This window comes from Microtus pennsylvanicus, chromosome X (assembly GCF_037038515.1).
Source record: "Microtus pennsylvanicus isolate mMicPen1 chromosome X, mMicPen1.hap1, whole genome shotgun sequence".
NCBI lineage: Eukaryota > Metazoa > Chordata > Mammalia > Rodentia > Cricetidae > Microtus > Microtus pennsylvanicus.
Genome location: NC_134601.1, coordinates 7,699,647 through 7,719,838, shown reverse-complemented (window position 1 = coordinate 7,719,838; position 20,192 = coordinate 7,699,647). Strand labels below are relative to the sequence as shown.

General features: G+C 35.7%; 1 protein-coding gene across 6 annotated transcripts in view; it reads left to right on the top strand.

Annotated features, from left to right (window-relative positions):
- Positions 1–20,192, top strand: part of Atp11c (ATPase phospholipid transporting 11C (ATP11C blood group)) — a 197,462-nt gene that overhangs the window by 94,656 nt on the left and 82,614 nt on the right. For all 6 annotated transcript variants that reach the window (XM_075957078.1, XM_075957075.1, XM_075957076.1 and 3 more), the window contains 7 exons: positions 3,793–3,921; positions 6,869–6,972; positions 9,317–9,367; positions 10,630–10,694; positions 10,982–11,063; positions 12,161–12,311; positions 12,964–13,161. In XM_075957078.1, coding sequence (XP_075813193.1) covers positions 3,793–3,921; positions 6,869–6,972; positions 9,317–9,367; positions 10,630–10,694; positions 10,982–11,063; positions 12,161–12,311; positions 12,964–13,161 — 780 coding nt within the window. The remainder of the gene's footprint in view (positions 1–3,792; positions 3,922–6,868; positions 6,973–9,316; positions 9,368–10,629; positions 10,695–10,981; positions 11,064–12,160; positions 12,312–12,963; positions 13,162–20,192) is intronic.

The window sequence follows — 20,192 nt, the reverse complement described above, 5'->3', positions numbered from 1 at the left end:
GCCATTGTTTCTTTTATTGTAATTATTGTTATTTTATTTTATTATTTTTTTTTTACTTCTTTAATAAGTGGCTGGAGAGACAGCCGTGGGTGCTGGGAACTGAACTCTTATATTTTTGGTTGTGAGCCTAGCCTTTAACGGCTGAGCCATCTCTCCAGCCCAATTATTGTTATTTTAATATACTACTGTGCTTTACATTCTTTTGAAAGATTGATTGCAGTTATCCTGAGTTTTGTGTTGGACCTGGGGTGCTAGAGTGTTTTTCCTGTTACTTTTCCATCATCTTCTTTTACCTTATTCTAGATGGCCTGACTAGCAGTATATGCCTCTTTCTGTTCTCTTGCTTTTCTCTCAAAGCAGTATACTACTGTTTCTTATTTCTTACTCAGTATGAAGCTCCACATAGGAACAGAATAATTTATTGGTTCTCCAGTACCAATCTCAATATTGGCCAAGCACTCTGCACCACATATATATATATATATCATGGTAGTTTCCTAGTCTTACAGTTCCGTCTCTCATGGTAGTCAGGTCCTTTGGTATAAATGGGCTTCCTATTTCATCTCATGCAGTAGCTTGCTTCCATTTTCTTTCTTCTGCCTCTTTCCTGCTTTTGTCTTAGATGTAAATGAGCTTCTTGCTTCCTATAAGAGAGGGTTTCCTGATCCTGAAATGCCTCACGCTACACTAATTGTCATCAGAGAGTTTTGGTAACTAGTAGAAGCAGAGATCCACAATCAAGCTCTGGGCTGAGCTCTGAGAATCTTATGAAGAGAGGGAGGAAGGATTGTACAAACCAGATATGAGCGTGGGCTCAATGTCATTACAAGGGAACCAAGGGAGACAACTAACCTGAGTTCATAGGAGCTCACAGACACTGGACTGACAGCTTTAGAGTCTGCGTGGAAACAACCTAGACCCTCTACATATCTGTGACAATTGTATAGTTTCATCTACTTGTGGGACTCCTAGCAGTGGGAGTGTAGCTTATCCCTAACACTTTGGCTGGCTTTTGGGAACCTTTTCCTCTTACTGGGTTGTCTTACTAAGCCTTAATACAAGGGGAAGAGCTTGTTCCTACATCAACTTGATATGCCATGCTTTGTTGATACCCATGGGAGGCCTGCCCCTTTGTGCACGGAAACAGATGAGGAGTTTAATGTGGGGTCTCAGAGGGAAGGAAGTTGGAGGGAATGGGGGGAGAGGAATGTAAGCAGACTTTTCTGTTCCACCAGCCAGTTCCCAAATATCCATACAGGGACTTACTAATTTTAAATGCTCATATGTTAGCTCATTTTGTTATTAACTAGCTCTTATAACTTAAATTAACCCATATTTCTTATCTACGCTCTGCCATGTAGCTTAGTACATTTTCTCAGTACAAGTTCATCTGTTGTTTCTGCATCTCTTCATGACTCCTCAGACTCTGCCCTTCTCCTCCCCAGCATTCTCTCTGCCCTGAAACTTCTGCCTAACTACTGGCCATTTAGCTTCTTCTTTAAACCAGTCATATTGACAAATACTCACACAATGTAAAGGAATATTTATTTTTCCTCATGCATTCCCTTAATATTATAAAACAGATCATCTGGGGCTGGAGAGATGGTTCTTCCAGAGGATCCTGGTATGATCCCCAGCATTCACCTGGTGGCTCATAACCATCTCTAACTCCAATCTAAAGGGATCTAATGCAGTACTGTGACTTGTGGGCACTGCACACATGCTTCACATAGCCTTCAGTGCAAGCAAAACAAATAAACTATCTATTGTATAGGATTATATATATTATCAGAGGACTTAATATGCAAGGCAAAGGATAAGACCTTTGGAAGGGAGACAGGACAGGAAATCCATTTTATTATTATTAATTATTTTATGTATGTTATTTCTGTGTATGTGGTATATATGCATGTTGCAGTGTCCATGTAGGAGATCAAAGGAAAAAATATAGGAGTCAGTTCTCTCCTGCCATGTGGGTTCTGGGGATTCAATTGAGGTCATCACACTTGGTAGTAAATGTCTTTACCTGCTAAGCCATCTTACCAGCTCCCTGTAAAAATGATATAGGGACTGGAGAGATGGCTCAGAGGTTAAGAACAATTGCTTCTCTTGCAGAGGGCCTGGAATCAGTACCTAGCACCACATAGCTTCTTACAATTATATTTAACTCTACTTTGAAGGTCTTCTGGTCTCTGAATTCACCAGGCATATGTAGGCAAAACACTGATCCACATTTATTTAAATGTTTTTAAATAGTAAATAGAAACAGAACTATGAGGTGATAGAGTCATTCTCTTTCCCTAAAGTTGTCTTCTCCTTTAGCTTCAGGGTGAAGCCTAAATTCCTTAGCCTGTATGGCCTGGCCCATTATGGTATTTTTTCTGTATATTTAAGTATGGCAATTGTTATATTATAACCTGAGCATTTATGTAACTGCGGAAGAAAACATCTAAAAATAATATTTAAAAATTAATTTGATTATAATTGCCAATTCTGGTGCTCTTGGATACTAATTTATATTAATTAAGAAAATATATTTTTCAATTCACATAGACCTAAAGTCCTCATCTTAATCTCTAAAAATAGAGGGATTTCCTGTATTAGTTGAGCATTCTCAGTCAGTGTACCCAGGTCAACATGATGGGCTTTGACTTCTCTTAACTGTGACTTTGCCTTCTGTCATCATTACTTGCCTCTTTTTACCTCTCCTGTATATTTAGCCCTCTGATGAACTTAAAATTTTTGTTTTGTAGATTGTTCGTAGTGTATTTATGATTGGTGGTAATAGTCTTGTGGATTTTGAGGTTTTTTTAAGTTTTGTTTTTACTTTTTCTTTTAAACAGGGTCATTTTCTCAGTAGTGTGCCATGAAAATTGTTGGATAGTGTTATCTGAAGGTTTTCTTATATCCTTCTCAAGAAATATATATTGGCATTCTCAATTTGTGAATAAAGTAGCCACATTGAATTAATAAGCAGTATTGACACCCATCAAATAGTTAATATGCGTACATTATTTAATGTTTTGTTTGTTTCATCATTTCAAACACCAGTCTTCTGCAGTTATTGGAATCATTTAAGCCATTTATCAAAGTGGTATTATTTAGTGACAAAGTTGGGACATGAACTCAGGTTTACAAGTCTTCACTTTTTATGTTTTATTCTCTGCATCATTGAATTGTTCAAGATTCCATCTCTCAAGTTTTTCTTCTTCTCGGGTACAGGATACTTGCTGATAAGAGATTGTTATTGCTATAATTAACTGGTTCTTCTGATGGAAAATTCTTAGAAAGCTAATCTAAGACTTGCATCTGCCAATTATGAGGAAAACTGATCCTCTTCTCAATTACCTGAGGTTTCTGAACACTAAAGAAGGAATCCAACAATCATGACTGCAGACAAAATATGCTGGTTCAAAGGGAAAATGTAGATGCCTCTGGTCATGAAGTACCAAACTTGAAACCTCTAGATTTTCTTTCTTCGCTCTTGAAATGGCCATAGAAATTATCTTATTACATATCAGTTTCAGGAATATCAGAGAACACGGAACACATGAATGTCAGAATTACTTATAATACAACAGTGCTAAGATATTCTGTAAGCATTCCAAGTCTTTATTTCCTTAAAGAGGATTTTGAATAGTCAATAATAGTCTTTAATTTCTTTGCATGTGATATAGAATGCTGATAATTTCAAAATCTCATCTGTAGATATCTCTTTAATAGTTTTAGCTTTATTGTGAGGTATACTGAATGTTTTGTTAAGAATTTAAAGTATTTATTCTGCTGTTTTAGGTTGGTGATGTAGTAGAAGTACAGGCAGATGAAACCTTTCCCTGTGATCTTATTCTTCTGTCGTCCTGCACAACTGATGGAACTTGTTATGTCACTACAGCTAGTCTTGATGGTGAATCTAATTGTAAGGTAATGCAGTTTAAACCTGACCTGAGCATTTTATTCTCAGAATGATTAATGAGATAGTTCTGTGTCCTAACACTCCTAAATCCCTTACCTCACTTTTGCTATTCGTGTAAGTTTTATATTTGAAGACAGCAGTTATGTGATTATATTTGAGCTTCTAAGTAAACACCCACCTTGGAGAATGGGTTTGCATTGTGGGAGATAGGGTGGGGGATTATGCCCTAACCAAAAGCCATCAAAATTATTGATGCAATTCAATTAACATTTGATTTATGCTTTTTGTTTGTGTTTTGTTGTACTTATGACTGAATTCTTGGCTCATACTTGCACACTAGAACTACTACTGAGCTATTTTACTATCCTAGACTTTTATAAGTGAGAATACTTGTGAGCTAAACTACATAACTACAAAAATAACTTCAAGTATTTTGTAACTTTATAGTTCATCTATTTTTAATTTTTTAAGAGTTGCATATTTTTGTTTAAAAGGTTTATTCTGGGTCTGGAGAAATAGTGTTATAGTTAAGAGCACAAACTGCTCTTCTAGTGGACCTAGGTTCAATTCCTAGCTCACAGCCAGCTGTGATTACAGCTGCATGGGATCCAACTCCCTGACCTGCTTGGACACTAGGCACATAAGTGGCACACAGATGTACGTGTAGCCAAAACATCCATACACATAAAATTAAATAAATCAATTCATGTGATAACTATTCTAATATGGAGTAATTTGGTTACATGTATTCATACCTTAGGATATAGTTTAATAAATGTTGTATTTTATTGTTAACCAGTAGGAATTTTAAGTACGTTATAGTCAATTCAATCAGAATGGGAGATAATTTACTTTGCTGGTACTTTTTAGCCTTTGCCATCCAGTGTTCCATGGGACATAAAGACTTATCCTTTCTGTGCTGCCTTTAAGGAGTATGGCAGCCTTAGAGTCCAGCTCCCAGCATTGCACCTAGAGTTGCAGAAAAGAATGCCTTCAGAACATCAGGGACTTAGGAAAATTTCCTATGTGAAGAAAAAAAAAGACTCATACACAATCTGAGGGTTATGCTCTTTTTATTTGCAGCTCTTGTTCTCTCCAGTTTCAATTCTCTAGTTCTAATTCTCTCTGTCCAATTCTCTCTAGCTTTTTTGTTCACCTGCCTTATATGTACACATTCAACAACAAACTTTTTTCAATAAAAATGTTATACAAACTACATTGAAGTTAGTGAGTAACCATAACAACTCCGGCTTCAAGGTTCCTGGTGTACATGCTGTGACCTGAGACTGGGGACATAGTGCCTGGTGAGAGAAGCTGCTGAAGGATTTGTGCAGGGAGTAGGTTTTTATCAACCAGACTTAGCAAGAGGTTTTAAACCAGCTAAATATATGTAGCTTGTCTTAGACTGTGGAGAAACTGTTGTTTTCTTATGTTAGTCTGGGTAAAGAAACAAAATAGGCTTCTAAGTATCTTAACAGTCCTCGTGGAACAATAGATCTAGTCATGAAGCATATCTTAGTATATTTATGTTCAACAAAATTACACAGCTTAATGGGAAGTCATCTTCCTGATCATCCACAGATAGATGTGCCCATAAGATTGAAATGTAATTATGAGATCACATGAACAAATTATATGAAAATGCACGGTAATGGGGAGATTCCCCAGCTGTTTTTGCACATGTGAATTTACAGACAGAAACAGCCAGTTTCCAGAGTCAGTGGTCCCATAAGTCTTGCTTGAACAGGGTTCTCTCCAGCAGAGAATAATTCATCTGGTGGGTTGACATCTGAATTATCAGTTGCCATCTGCTGTATTTGTGTCATGGCCCTCAACAGCTCGTTGCAAAGGAGTAATTCTGGTTTGGCGTAGCCTTTACTCTCAGTACTTGAGAGGCAGAAAAAGATAAATCTCTGTGAGCTTGAGGCCAGCCTGATCTACATAGGGGATTCTGTATGGAGAGATCCTGTTTAAAAGAAAAAAAAAGTAGTAATACTAATGAGCTCACCTCTTGGTATATGTTTGGGGAGGTCTCCTATTTGTTTTTTTCCCTGTAGAATTAAGGAGTAGAACTCAGAATGTGAAATAAAAGCTTTACTTGTTACTATTTACTGATTTTGTTTTCAAGCAAATGATACTAAATTACTGGTGTCTTAGCTGTTAAAAAATTGAGTTATATTTTAGGGATTATTAAGATACAGATCTGTATAAAGATTCTCTAACATTGAGAATATTGTTTAGAGGAAGAAAATTTTCGGTTTTCTTTTATTCATTAAGTAGCAATAAATCAAAAATTTTAAAGTCAGGCAGTAGTTTTAAATGTAAAGCAAGAAGTTCTCTAATATTCCTAAAGACTATGTTAACAGCTTTCCCTTGTGCATAAGTGCTGTAATACTTGAATCTGCATTAGCCCTTGTTGACAGTTTATAAATAGGTTCATTGTATCTTGTCTTGCATTTTGGATGAATTAAGAGTATAGTACATATATGTAGAATATCTTAATCATTGAATATAAGACATTAGCTTTCTGTTACTATATAAAATATACCCATATTGAACAGTTTCAAAATCTTTATAAACTGTTTATGTAATGGAACTATTAATTTTTTTTCAAATCTTGGTTTTATATATAAAGAGAAAAAATATATTAAAACCTTCTTGGCAATTTCAGTTAATTATATGCATGCTACAAATGTAATACTCTCCAATGTCAGTGTCAAGGAAAGTTTTTGTTTTTCTTTTACCTTTAAAATCCTTTTGGAGCAGGTTACCTTTGTATTTGTAATGTATTTTAAGAGTATTGTCCTGTAATTCATTTGGTGTAGAATGTCCATCAACATTTGTAATATTCTGCTTAACCCTCTTACTCTAAAATGTGCTGTTTCTGAAATAAGTTGGCTATAAAGTTACAAAAAAGAAATACTTTATATTTGATTATCTTGTGCTTTCATGTAGACACATTATGCAGTACGAGATACCATTGAACTGTGTACAGCCGAATCCATTGATAACCTCCGAGCAGCAATTGAATGTGAACAGCCTCAACCTGACCTCTACAAGTAAGCATCTTGTTTTACTTTATTGCTGTCCTTTGACTCTGCTTCTTCTTTGTCACCAGTAAAGCAAAAAAATACCCATTACTTATTTACCAGTCTACTCTTGTGTATATTTTTATGAGCTGTTCTTCCTCTTGGAAAGGAAATTAATCAAATGAGCATTGCTCACTACCAGCCTAAGGTAATTCATTATGGACCCAGACATCCTACTTTCTTTTCCTTTTCTTTTTGTTACTTGTAAACATGGCTATCAGGTTTGTTTTTTTAAGAAGCCTCATCTATTAGACTAATGGAGTTCCAGGAGTTAATTAAAACAAAAATAAACCTTTTGCATCTTATCCAGTTTGAAACAAGAAAGAGGATATGGGACACTGCAGTTAGTAGGCACACTATCCTTTCTTGTTAATGATGATGATGAACTAAAGATTGCAAATAGGCAGTTTGATGTTCACAGGCTATTGAATTCATGGATCTGTAAACTGTTATGTTTTCTTCTGGCTCATGGATGCGGGTTTTCTTGATTAACATTCATTGGGGGTTGTCAAAAATTGGCCTTAGTGTCTAGGACTGGTTAGTTTAATTAGGGTGTGGTACTGCTGAGGGTTTGGTAATAGTTTTTAATTCATTCCATTCTATACCACCGTTGCAGATAACATCTACTATATGGCCAAGCCATAATGTTAATTCATGTTGTTGGTCAAATAGAGGACCAAATGAATGGATTTGGTTTACTCTATTTAGGGTTAGTAATAGTAAAGAAATATATCCTACTATGAGAATGTTGATCCCCTCCCCCACAGTTTATTCCTTGTTTCCTCTTTCTCTTTTGTATGTTTTGATATTAAGAACTAGAGCCACAAGCAAAAAAAAAAAAAGCTTTCTCCACCTTCAAGTAACTAATGAATAAAGGATATCAGTCAATAAAGTTAAGCTTATAGTACAGTAATAAAGATGTATACAAAGTCCATGAAGTTCCAGAAAAGGGAGTGACCTATTCTACCTGATAATATATGTATATGTTTCACACACATATACATATTCATATTTATAAGGGAAATTCCCAGATTGTAAAGTTGCCTTAAATATGAAGGATAATTTAGGATAGACAAGGTTATTCTAATTTACCTAAGCTGAATCCCTTCAATGTGACTTTAGAATACCAAGTATTTCTACCACTCTGATAGAAATCATGCGTACTATATTTATCAAATTCAATTATCTTTCTTAGGGCAAAGAATCTGCCCTTTTAGTTTATTATGTTTCAGCATTTTTCTAGTACAGTACTTTCACAATTAACATAGAATGAATGGATAGATCTTCCTATTTTGTATATAAAAGCATTTAAATTGAGGTACTACAGAGATTACTCAGTGATTAACAGAACGCATAACACACACATTAGACTTGTCATAACCACCTATAGCTCCGGGGGATCTGATACCTCTGACTTCTTTGGGCACCCGAACAAACACAGAGATACACATGTTCATACAATGAAAAATAAACATGTTTTTAAAATACAGCATAAATTTTGATTGGTAGGGATGTGGATATGAATCTGTAAGGAGTTACAGGGCTGAATATTATCAAAATAAAATACATTGTATGAAATTCTCAAAGAATGAATAAAATATTTGAAAATCAAGATGTTTTAAAATTATTTGAACTGTATATTACTTTTCTATGAAGAAAACACCATACTGCAAATTACAAAGTATAAAAGTCTCACTAAGGGAGGGTTAGGCTGTTTTATCCTTGTTTTGCAGAATTATAGGTTAAGTGCTTGGATCAGGTCAATTGCCAAATACAAACATTTTCAAGTTTACATAATCAAGTATTCCTTGTGTGTAGTTGTCAAAAATTGGACCTGTGACTAATACCAGTGTCACCTGAGAGTATGACAAAGAAGTTTAAGGATGAGACCCAGAATTCTGAGGTTTAAGTAAGAGTCTTTCTACCCCCTGTGATTCATAAGCAGCTCATGTATAAAAACCATCGAACTAATCATTTCAAAAACTGTATATAGTATCAGAAACCATTACTAATCACATGAATCTAAAATAAAAGCCACAGTGTTTATAGAAAGGTATCATATGATGTGTTGTGTATATGTATAATACCAAGTAGAATTCCATTAATTTAAAATATTTGTTTATACTTATTATTTTAAAGATTCGATTTAAATGTTATGTAGTTTATAAGTTCAATGTAACTTTTTTCCAGATGCTTAATAGAATTTTAAATTAATTCAGTCTTATATTTTTATTATTTATAATCTGATGAATTTCTAATTGCTGGTATTTAGATTTTCACACTTGCTATTGTGTTTTGTTTTTGTTTTTAACAGGTTTGTTGGGCGAATCAGTATCTATAGTAATAGTATTGAGGCTGTTGCCAGGTTAGTTGGTTATTCCTTTTAAAAACTATCCTTTTGGGAGGAGGAATATTTTTCATTTAAACCCAATAAAATAGCCAAATGCCTTTCCTTAAATAAAGTGAAAGGAAGAGAGCTAAGTAACCTTGTGATTAGTTGGGCTATGGCGATCAGGTCTCTTTGTGTTGGGTAGAAGATTATTATTGAAATAATATATAGACTTTCTAAAAGAACAGAGCTCCATGGGAACAGCCAAATGTTCAACCAGTAGAGACACTTGCCACGAAAACCTAGCTACCTGAGACCAATCCCCAGAAACTACTTTAAACATGGAAGGAGAGAAATGACTCCATAAAGGTATCCTCTGACCACACATACATACTCTGTGCATGTGCACCAACACAAGCATAATAATTATATACAGAAAAGTTTTAGCTAAAAAAAAAAAAGCTGGGCGGTGATGGCACACACCTTTAATGCCAGCACTCAGGGAGACAGAGGTAGGCAGATCCCTGTGAGTTCAAGGCCAGCCTGGTCTACAGAGAGAGTTCCAGGACAGCCAGAGATACACAGAGAAATCCTGTCTTGAAAAAGAAAAAAGAAATAAAAGAAAAAATAAAATACATAAAATAGCAGCGCTCTGTACCTGTTGACTGCTTTTCCAAACCTGTTCTAGATAATCACATATATTTTCATTGGTTGTATGGTGGCTGACAAGCTTGAACATAAAGCTGGAAAATATTAGTTTATGGGAGAGTAATTGAAGGTCTAGGCAGTGAGGAAAATGCTAGAATTACTTGGACCTAAATAAAATGTAAAGTTAATCATTTATAAGGCATTCAAACAAACAGGATGCTTTCTTTCCTCTCTTATTACATAGTTAATTGTCTCACCTTTTCCACTTTGCCTTGATCTCCCAGAAGTCAGGTTCATTCTCTACAAAGATGCCATTGTGTTTTTGCAGCTTGGCATTTGCCTTCCCAGTCTTTTATCTGTGACCCTCTTTTTCTTCTTATAGCTCTTGTCTTGCTCTCTATAAGTCATAATCTTTTGATCTTTCTTTACCTCTGTGTGTTACTGGCTACCACTGTACTATGCTCCCATCTGGCTGTACCCTCAAGTCACTTCAGATGGAGGGATCATTCTGTTCATCCTAGGGAGTAAGCTTATGGTAGAAATAGATACATTCTAAACCCCTTGGAGAATAGATGTGTGTCAGGGCATCTGTCCCCAGTAATGATGACATTGTACATTGTTTCAATAAACTGTGCTTGTTTTTCACTTAGATCTTTGGGACCTGAAAATCTTTTGCTGAAAGGAGCTACACTTAAAAATACCAAGAAGATATATGGTGAACAACTTTGAAAATATGTTGTTAAAATGTGTTTCATAAAGCTTGTGAATAGTGCATGTTTAAAAGTCAACATGGCAGATACCTGCCTTTTATTCTCAGTGTATATTTATGTGTTGATAATTTACAAGATAAATTAATGAATATGATACTTTATATAATTTAAATTTTAATACAAGTGATGATCAGCCAATGAGTATGAAATACTTAGAATTCTTACCCTTATAAACTGTGAAGAATTCACAGAACCAAACAACCAGGTTATTTTATATTCTGTTATTCTTTAGGAGTTGCTGTTTACACTGGGATGGAAACCAAAATGGCTTTGAACTACCAAGGGAAATCTCAGAAACGTTCTGCTGTTGAAAAGTTAGTATGTACCACAAATTTTGTTTAGGCATTCTTGATTGAAATAGTTATTTCTTCAGTAACTCCAAATAACAATACAGAAAGTCATCATCCACAATCATAGCAGCTACCATTTTAAGCACTTGTTTTTGTTCCTGAAACAGTCCTCACTGATTTATGTCTTCATTTGATTCAGTCCTCTAAATAATCCTATGAAATAATTTATGTCAGACTCTTTCAACAATACAAGTGAAGAAACAGTCTCTAAGATAGTAAATGAATTAACTAAGCTTGCATAGGTTTAAATGGCACCATTTACCTTAACTGTAAATTCATTTCCTTTTGTTACTGAATTTGGGGTCTTTTTGTTGGTATGTGCAAGTTGATTCTACAATATTGTTCTAGTAGACATTGGAGTAGTATCTGGTAGATCATTAAGACAGGTGCCACTACCAGGGCTTTTTAAGTTTAATTTGAATTTTATGTGGTAATTTATGTGTGTGTGTATTACAGTCTCATGCAGCCCAAGATGGTTTTAAATTAGCTACATGAGCTGAGGATGATCTTGATTTTGTAATCCTCTTGCTTCCTCCACCCAACTACTGGGATTTTAGGTACTACCAGGACAGACACACGTCTTTCTTTATAGGCATGTATATGACTCATTGTGCCTTATCCAGAACTTTATTTTGAAATAATGCTAAGAGAATATATGCTGAGCTTAAGATTCACATTTACTATTCTACCTTTAGTTTGAAATATTTAGTCTTTTGGGGAGAAGATACCAACTACACTTTCCATAGAAGTTAAGTAGGTATTAATACATATGGATATGTATGTTTCCACTTATTTTAAAATGTGTGCTTGAAAAGCCAGACATTGTTCCATGGGGAACATTAGTGATCAATAAACAGTTCAGGGCTAGATTTCCCATTTTGCCATTTAACAATTATTCTTTGGCTGTGATAATTAAGATTCTTATGTAAAATTTGGGATATGATTATTATAATATACACAGGAGAATCTTTAGTTAATACTAAACTAAATCAAAATAAAATAATTTAAATTTTTATTTTGCTTATGTCTTAAGTAATGAGACATAATATCTTACTTTTCAGATCTATTAATGCCTTCTTGATTGTTTATTTATTCATCTTACTGACCAAAGCTGCAGTATGCACAACTCTAAAGTATGTGTGGCAAAGTACTCCCTACAATGATGAACCTTGGTATAATCAAAAGACTCAAAAGGAACGGGAAACTTTTAAGGTAATTAACTTGCTATGAGGGACTAGGCTATCCTTTACTGAAATACTGCTCAGAAAAATGTTACCTTTTGATTTAGATTTAATTTTGTTCCTTTATATATATCTATGCTTATTTCTAACTTTTTAAGAGACTGGAAAAAATAATGAGCTTTCTAGCATTTTAATTCAATACGAACTTGTGCAATATCTACATATAAACTTTGAGTATTCTTATTTATGGATGGGAGGAACATAGGACTTAAGGAGGTGAATAAGTATTAAATTGGAAAGTATATACATCGAAAATGTAGATAAAATTCAGAGTGTTCTAAAATGTTCTTTGTTGTTGTTGTTGTTTGCTTTTTTTAGACATGGTTTCTCTGTGTAACAGTCCTGGCTGTCCTAGAACTTGGTTTGTGAACCAGGCTGTCTTCAAACTCACAGAGATCTGTCCACCTCTGCCTTCTGAGTGCTGAGATTAAAGTTGTATTCCACCACCACCCAGTTTAAAATGTTCTTAATACTAATAATTTTGACTATAATGATATAGTGTCATTAAGAAATTTTTTATGTTAATAGTGTGCTAAGAATTGGAATAGAAAGAAAACAAATTTGTATTGTATTCATCTGAAGAGGCCATGAATCGAATTAACATGCACTATCTCTTATTTTAGGTTTTGAAAATGTTCACTGACTTTTTATCATTCATGGTTCTCTTCAACTTTATTATTCCTGTCTCCATGTATGTCACAGTAGAAATGCAGAAATTTTTAGGCTCATTTTTTATTTCATGGGATAAAGACTTTTTTGATGAAGAAATTAATGAAGGAGCCTTAGTTAACACATCAGACCTTAATGAAGAACTTGGTCAGGTGAGAACACAGTTTTTATTTAAATTAAACTAATACAGTAAAAATCTTTTCTAGTCTGGATACCAATATATGTAAATGACTTAGGATTTCTATTGCTATAAAGAGACACTATAACCACTGCAGTTCTTCCACAGGAAAACTTTTAATTGGGACTATCTTACAGTTTCAGAGATTAAGTCCATTATCTTCTTGGCGGGAAGCATGTACTTGGTACTGGAGAAGGAACTAAGAGTTCTGCATCTTGATCATCAAGCAGCAGAAGTGAATGCTGCACTAGGCCTAGCTTGAGCATATGAGACTTTAAATAGAATCCCCATAGTGATATACTTCCACCAACAAGGCAACACCAATTCCAACAAGGTCTCACCTCCTAAAATAGTGCTATTATTATGGACCTATGGGGGCCAGTTTTATTCAAACCACTACTTTCTACTCCCTGACCCCATAGGTTTGTATCCATATAATAATGCAAAAGGCATTTAGTATAACTTCAGAAGTCTCAATAGTCTATCAGTCTCAACAATATTTAAAATCCAAAGTTCAAAGTCTCTTCTGAGGTGATCTCTTAACTGTAATCCCCTGTAAAATAAAAATGAAAAACATACTTTCATTATACAGTGACACAGGATATACCTTACTATTCCAAAAGGGAGGGAAGGGAACATAGTGAGGAAACATTGGACCAAAGTGGGATCAAAAATCAGCTGGGCAAATTCCAACTTTTGCATTTCCATGTCTGATGTCAAAGCCTTCTTCAGATCTACAATTTCTTTTAACTTTGTTAACTTTGTAACACACTTCTTTCTCTTGGGCTAATTAGACTTCATTAGCAGCATTCTTTGGCAGGTATAGTTGGACTTTCTTTTGTACCACCAGTTCCAAAACAATGGCACAGAGACTTTTTAGAAATTGTGAAAGCTTGGCCTTAGCTTAGGCTTGTTCCCAACAAGCTCTTAAAACTTAACTTGTTTATATTAATCTATGCTCTGCCACGTGGTTTATTACTTCACCTCAGTATAGTATGTCCCACGTTTTCTATGTCTGGTTGGTGAATCCCCCCTCAGATTTTTTTCTTCCAAGTTCCTTTCTCTCCCTCTGGAAGTCCTGCTTATCCTCTCCTATTTAGCTATTGGCATTCAGCTCTTTACTAAACCAATCAGAAGGTGCCTTGGCAGAGATACTCTTCACAGTGCAGAAAAAAGATTATCCCACATTGTTTTTCCCTTTTTGTCTAAATAAAAAGTAAAGATTTTAATTCTAACACAAAAACTATATACAGTAAGAACAATTATCAGGTAAGAATTACATTCACAATGTCTAGTCCATCTGTATTTGGCAAATTCGGAGAAAGTACTGTATTATCTATCCTGTTTTGATGAGTCCAAAGTTTTATGCCTAAACAAACTACTTTCTATTAAAACTTGTTTTATCAATCTAAAAATATCCTTTTAGACCTTAAAACATCTTAAATAACCTTTATAAGCTTTACATCTCTTTTGTGACTTTTTTTAATTTGGTAGCAAAGAAAATTGTAAAATAGCTGCAACCCTTGGGAGAGCAGATCCTGCACCTTGCATGGGCAATACAGTAGTGACAATCCCATTGGTGGAGGTGTGAGCAAGGGAGAGTTGTCCTTATTACCCATCTGTCATTTGGTGGCATGGATGGAGGAGAAATGCCTTTCCCCATTAATGCCTAAGGCAGGTAGGAGAGCTGGCCCCGGGGCCATAAGAGCAGGAGAGGTAGCCCTGTCCCTCATTGTTGACAAAAACTATGCTTTTGCTTCCCTGCTGCTCGGACCCAAATAACTATATTTTTACAACACTGTTTAGCCAACAGCTCAGGCATATTATTAGTTAGCTCTTATATCTTAAATTGACCCATTTTTATTGATCTGTATATCGCCACAATGCTGTGGCTTACCAACTGATTAAAGTTCTGTCGTTGTTCTCCTTCAGCAACTACATGGGATCTCTCTGACTCTGCCTTATTTCTCCATGTGTGTGCTTATGTGCGTGTGTGCGTGTGTGTGTACAGAAGGTAATCCCACATCACCTCATCAGCTGCAGCACTCAGGAGAGTGGCCCCTATACCACACCTGGGCAGCACATTAAAGTTGAACCTGAAGGTGTAGTTGTGGGAAATCCAACCCTGAGAACATGAAAATGGGCAAACTGGCCCTCCCTTTTGCTCATCACTGTAAGGGGTGAATACACCAGGCAGTACAGGAGAGCTCACCCTGGTGGTGAGAACAAGGGAGAGCTGGTGGGCAACTACCCAAGCCCAGAACCAGGGTTATGTGTTGGCCCACCCTAACATCTTCCCCATCTGGTGGGCCACATAAAGAGACCAGTCCTTCAGACCCAGAGCTGCAGGATTTCCACAGCACAAGGCAACAACAGGATAATGAAGAGGAATTCCAGTAAGGGCCCAGCATCAATAGTGTGGCAGACACCGAAGCCTCGGTCCAGATCAACAAACTCTTTGCAATGAATACCTGCAAGTAAAGATATATGGATAAAAGAGTTTATTGCATGACTCACTGTGTCACACTACAGCTTCCATGACAAGAGTGATTTCTTTTCCTTCTCTTTTTCTCTTAAATTTTATTTTATTTTGGGGTGAGGTAGCAAGGACAGAAGGTAGATATGAAGGGATGGGGCAATGAATGGGATGGAGATGTGTAGTATGAAACACAAAGAATAAATAAAAATAAGAAAATGAAAAATGGTAAAACTGTAAATATCTAGTTTTCAACCCCATCAGAGACCTGAGACTCAGAAAGTACAAGAGCAAGCAGCTTCTAAAACTATAAAAATGACAGAGAAAACTGACTACCTGTACATTCGCCCAAGGTTCCTCTGAAACATTGGAGCATACATCTTCTGCCTACAGGCCTAGAATATCTGACAGACTTTTCTGTGAAGCAGAAATTCTGAAGGAGTTTTCTACCTTGTCTTGGCAAAGTTCGGCAATCGTCTTTTTTTATATTCTGCTTGTCCAATTTGGACAGCATACTGTCAGCATTTGAGGCAAGGGCAGTTTTTTTGCCCAGAGGCTAGCTTTGCCACATTGAAAGTAAGCTCCATATAGAGATTCTTCAATTTTCATCATGTTCTCTGAATTAATTGGTACAACCAGAAGCAGACATAACTCACTATCATGAGAAGCCTTATATTATTAAAACATTTTAAATATTATGTTGTATAAATCTCTGAAGTGTTTGAAGACCATGTATCTATGTAAAATAGATCTGTTTAACCTTGAAAACATACTTAATATGACTACGAATTTGATTCTTATAGATGACTAAATACTAATCTGCATTTTTTAATTATCCTAAACAATTTTTAATAATAGCTTTCAAGGACTAGAACTTCACATTCCATTTTTAAATGAGCTACATAGGTACAATACCTTAAACAAGAATAGAAACATAGAGGGCTGGAGAGATGGCTCAGTGGTTAAGAGTACTGACTGCTCTTCCAGAGGACTCGGGTTCAATTCACAGCACCCACATGGAAGCTCACAACTGTCTGAAGATCAAGTTGCAGGAGATCTGACACTTCACACCAATGCACATAAAATAAAGTTAAATAAACGATAAAAAATATTTTTAAAAAGAATAGAAACATATATACAGTATGTTCTAACAAAATAACCTATCAATAGTTTCTATCAATATACAAAAATCTATACCAATGTAAAATATTAAACTACTAGTTGCTTTTTAGTATAGTCAATATTCTACCCTTTTATCCTATCATTCCTATACCTCCCTTTTTCCCCATTAGATAGGAGAGAAAGGATCAAGTAAAGAAAAAGAAAGGGAAAAATCCCTTAATCCAACCTTCTTTGTTAAGTTTTTTTCCTTGACCATTACCAATAACAACTTGTAACCATCCCCCTTAAACAACAACAAAAATCCATAGCTCACTAAACAACCAAACCTACCCACCCCACCTCTTGTGAATATGGGCATCATGTTCTTAAGATTACTTCCTGTTGTAGGGGGAGGGGACAGCAACAGCATCTTTAGGGAATCCTGAGAAAATTGGGATAATGGCCAATTCCTGGGAGAGGTAGCTGTATCATTGGTTGTCCAGTCTCTGTGTGATGGTAACGTGTAGTGCTTAACTGAAGTCGTGACTGGAGTAGTCTATGAGGCTGGGCCATCTCACTTAGAAGTTTTGAAGTTGTTCTGGATGCAGATTTTTGAGGAAACTGCAACAAAGGCACTCTAAGAGGCTGAATCATCTGGGCTACTTGTCTATATTGGTATCTGGTCCTTTTTTCTAAAAACACAGACGCTTTTAAAGGGAATATACATACCTACATTAACACAAGTATGGAGTGTGCAGTGTCCACAAATCAACTAAAGATGGTCTTTATGTTTGAGCAGGTAAAAGTCATCTGTCCACATTATAAGTTCATTTGGAGTGTATAACGAAACTAATATAAATCTCTGTCCATGCCATATGAAAGGATGGCATGTAGCAATGAGTCATGAGGACTCTGTAGCCAACAAAATTTATCATGTCTCATCCAGCCTTACAGTGTTCCCATATAGAGGAATCAGCATATATGTTACCTATCCTGTAGTCTTTCTTGTTTTTTTCTTCATGTCTGCAAGATTTTCAGGCTGTCTCCCTAGTCAAATATGATCTTTAGTAATTTTGAAGGAATCCATAGCTTTTTGTTTCCTATAGAAACAAAGTCATAACTTTTCCCCCAACCAAATACATTTCCTGACTCCCATTCTGAAGTTAAAACATCCTTAAAATATGAAGGCTGATTTAATTTAGCAGTTTTTTCTCCAATCCAGTGTCTCTCAGCAGTAGTGGTTTTTTTTTGCTCATTAGCATTTTAAAAATTTTAAATTAATAAAGCACTAAATAGGATTCACATGCCTTGTGTTATGGCATTCCCCATCCTTACATTGCTATTGTCTTTTTTCTGTGACTGACTATACCCATTTTCTTCACCATCTAAGCACATTTTCAAGCATACTGTATACATTCTTCACCAAAATATTGTAAGAATAGTCTCTAGGCCACATACTAACAATTTTTTTCTGAATCCTCTTGAGCCAGGCCTCCACAGTTCAAATCACCCTCAGCACCCCTGTCTTCCTTGTACACACCAGTATGGCCCATTAAACTCTACTTAAAGCATTCAATTTCTTTTCTAATCAAAAGTCCCCATTCCTCCAAACAAAAGCATGGTCAAGCCTATCACAGCAATACCCCAGTCCCTGCTATCAACTTCTTTCTTACTTAGGGTTTCTATTGCTGTGTAGAGATACCATGGTCATGGAAACTCAAGGAAAACATTTTATTGGTGTTGACTTACAGTTTCAGAGGTTCAGTCCATTATCATCATGGTGGAAAACATGGTGGCATGCAGGTAGACATGGTGCTGGAGAAGGAGCTGAGAGTTCTTCATCTTAATCCACAGGCAACAGCAGTGAATACCACACTAGGCTAGCTTGAGCATATGAAACCTCAAAGACACCCCAACCCCCACAGTGACACACCTCCTCCAACAAGGGCACACCTTCTAATAGTGCCATTCCCTATGGACCTATTGTTACTTAAACCACCACAGTAAGCATTCCTTCTCTTGATATATAATTCAAAGAAAAATATTTAATGCAGACAGTTAATTAAAAGTTTACAGTATTTTCACAACTGTCACTTAAGTTATTTGACTGATATTTTTGTAAAGTATTGTTGAAATAGGAGCGGCGGGGCTGCGTCCCCAGCAGCCCGGCTGCCTGCTTGGCTAGCTTATGCCCCGAAATAATTACACGGAAACTGTATTCTTTTAAACACTGCCTGACCCATTAGTTTCAGTTTCTTATTGGCTAGCTCTTACATATCGATCTAACCCATTTCTATTAATCTGTGTAGCCCACGAGCTGGCTTACCAGGAATGATCTTAACCTGCGTCTGCCTGGAGTGGGAGAATCATGGCGACTCCTCAACTCAACTTCTTTCTCCCAGCATTCTGTTCTGTTTACTCCGCCTACCTAAGGGTTGGCCTATCAAATGGGCCTAGGCAGTTTCTTTATTAATAAGAAATCATTCCCACATCAAAGTATGAAATAAATACATTTGAATGTTAAAGAAATCCTTATAAAAATTCACCAAGTGTTAGATTATGAACAGGATGTGTGGTTTTTATCACTTACTATAATCATTTGTGAATAGGATAAGGTGTAATAAAATACAGCTATTTTTACACGTGCATATTGATAACCATAATTGTCCCATATTGATATTTTCTAGGGTATATTTCTTATCACATTGAATATAGACCCAGCAAGCTATGCTTACTCCTTCCTTCTCAATACCATATCCCAGTGTACTTGCTTCATATAACAGTATAACCAAGAAACCTTGTTTCTAACATAGGTGCATTTACTTTCTAATGCAGTGCAAGCTGTGATTCCAAGTAATGACATTTTAGGTGCTTTTCTCATTATTGTTTTGTTTTTCTTGGTCTTAGTGACTGAACCTAAGATATCAAGATCTACCACTGGATTATAATATGTTCATTTTCTTTCTACTTTTGAGACAGGGGGTTACTGAGTTGCCTATTTGTGATCTTTTTGTCTCTGCTTCCCAAGTAGATCCATAATAGACTTGTGCTACATGACCTAGCTTTCTTGTTATTATTGAGATAGATTGTTCCCTTTGTTTAAATTTATTGTATATTATGTAATGGTGTTTATTGTTGGAGAGAATCTTTTGGCTTGCAGTTAATTCTCATGATAGTTATATTAGAGTGTTATAAATATCTGACTAGAAGATGCAAATTCAAGCATGAAAGTATAGCTAGAACAAAGCCTCACACTTGTTTGAAGTGGTGCTTATTTGCATCTTTAATTCAAAATACTTCCTAAATTTAGCCCTTCTAACGCTCTTACTCTATAAATCTGACCTTTTTATATTTTTATTTTATGTATGTGGGTGTTCTGGCTGCATGTCTTTGGACCATATTGTGTAGTGTCTTTTGAAGCCAGAAGA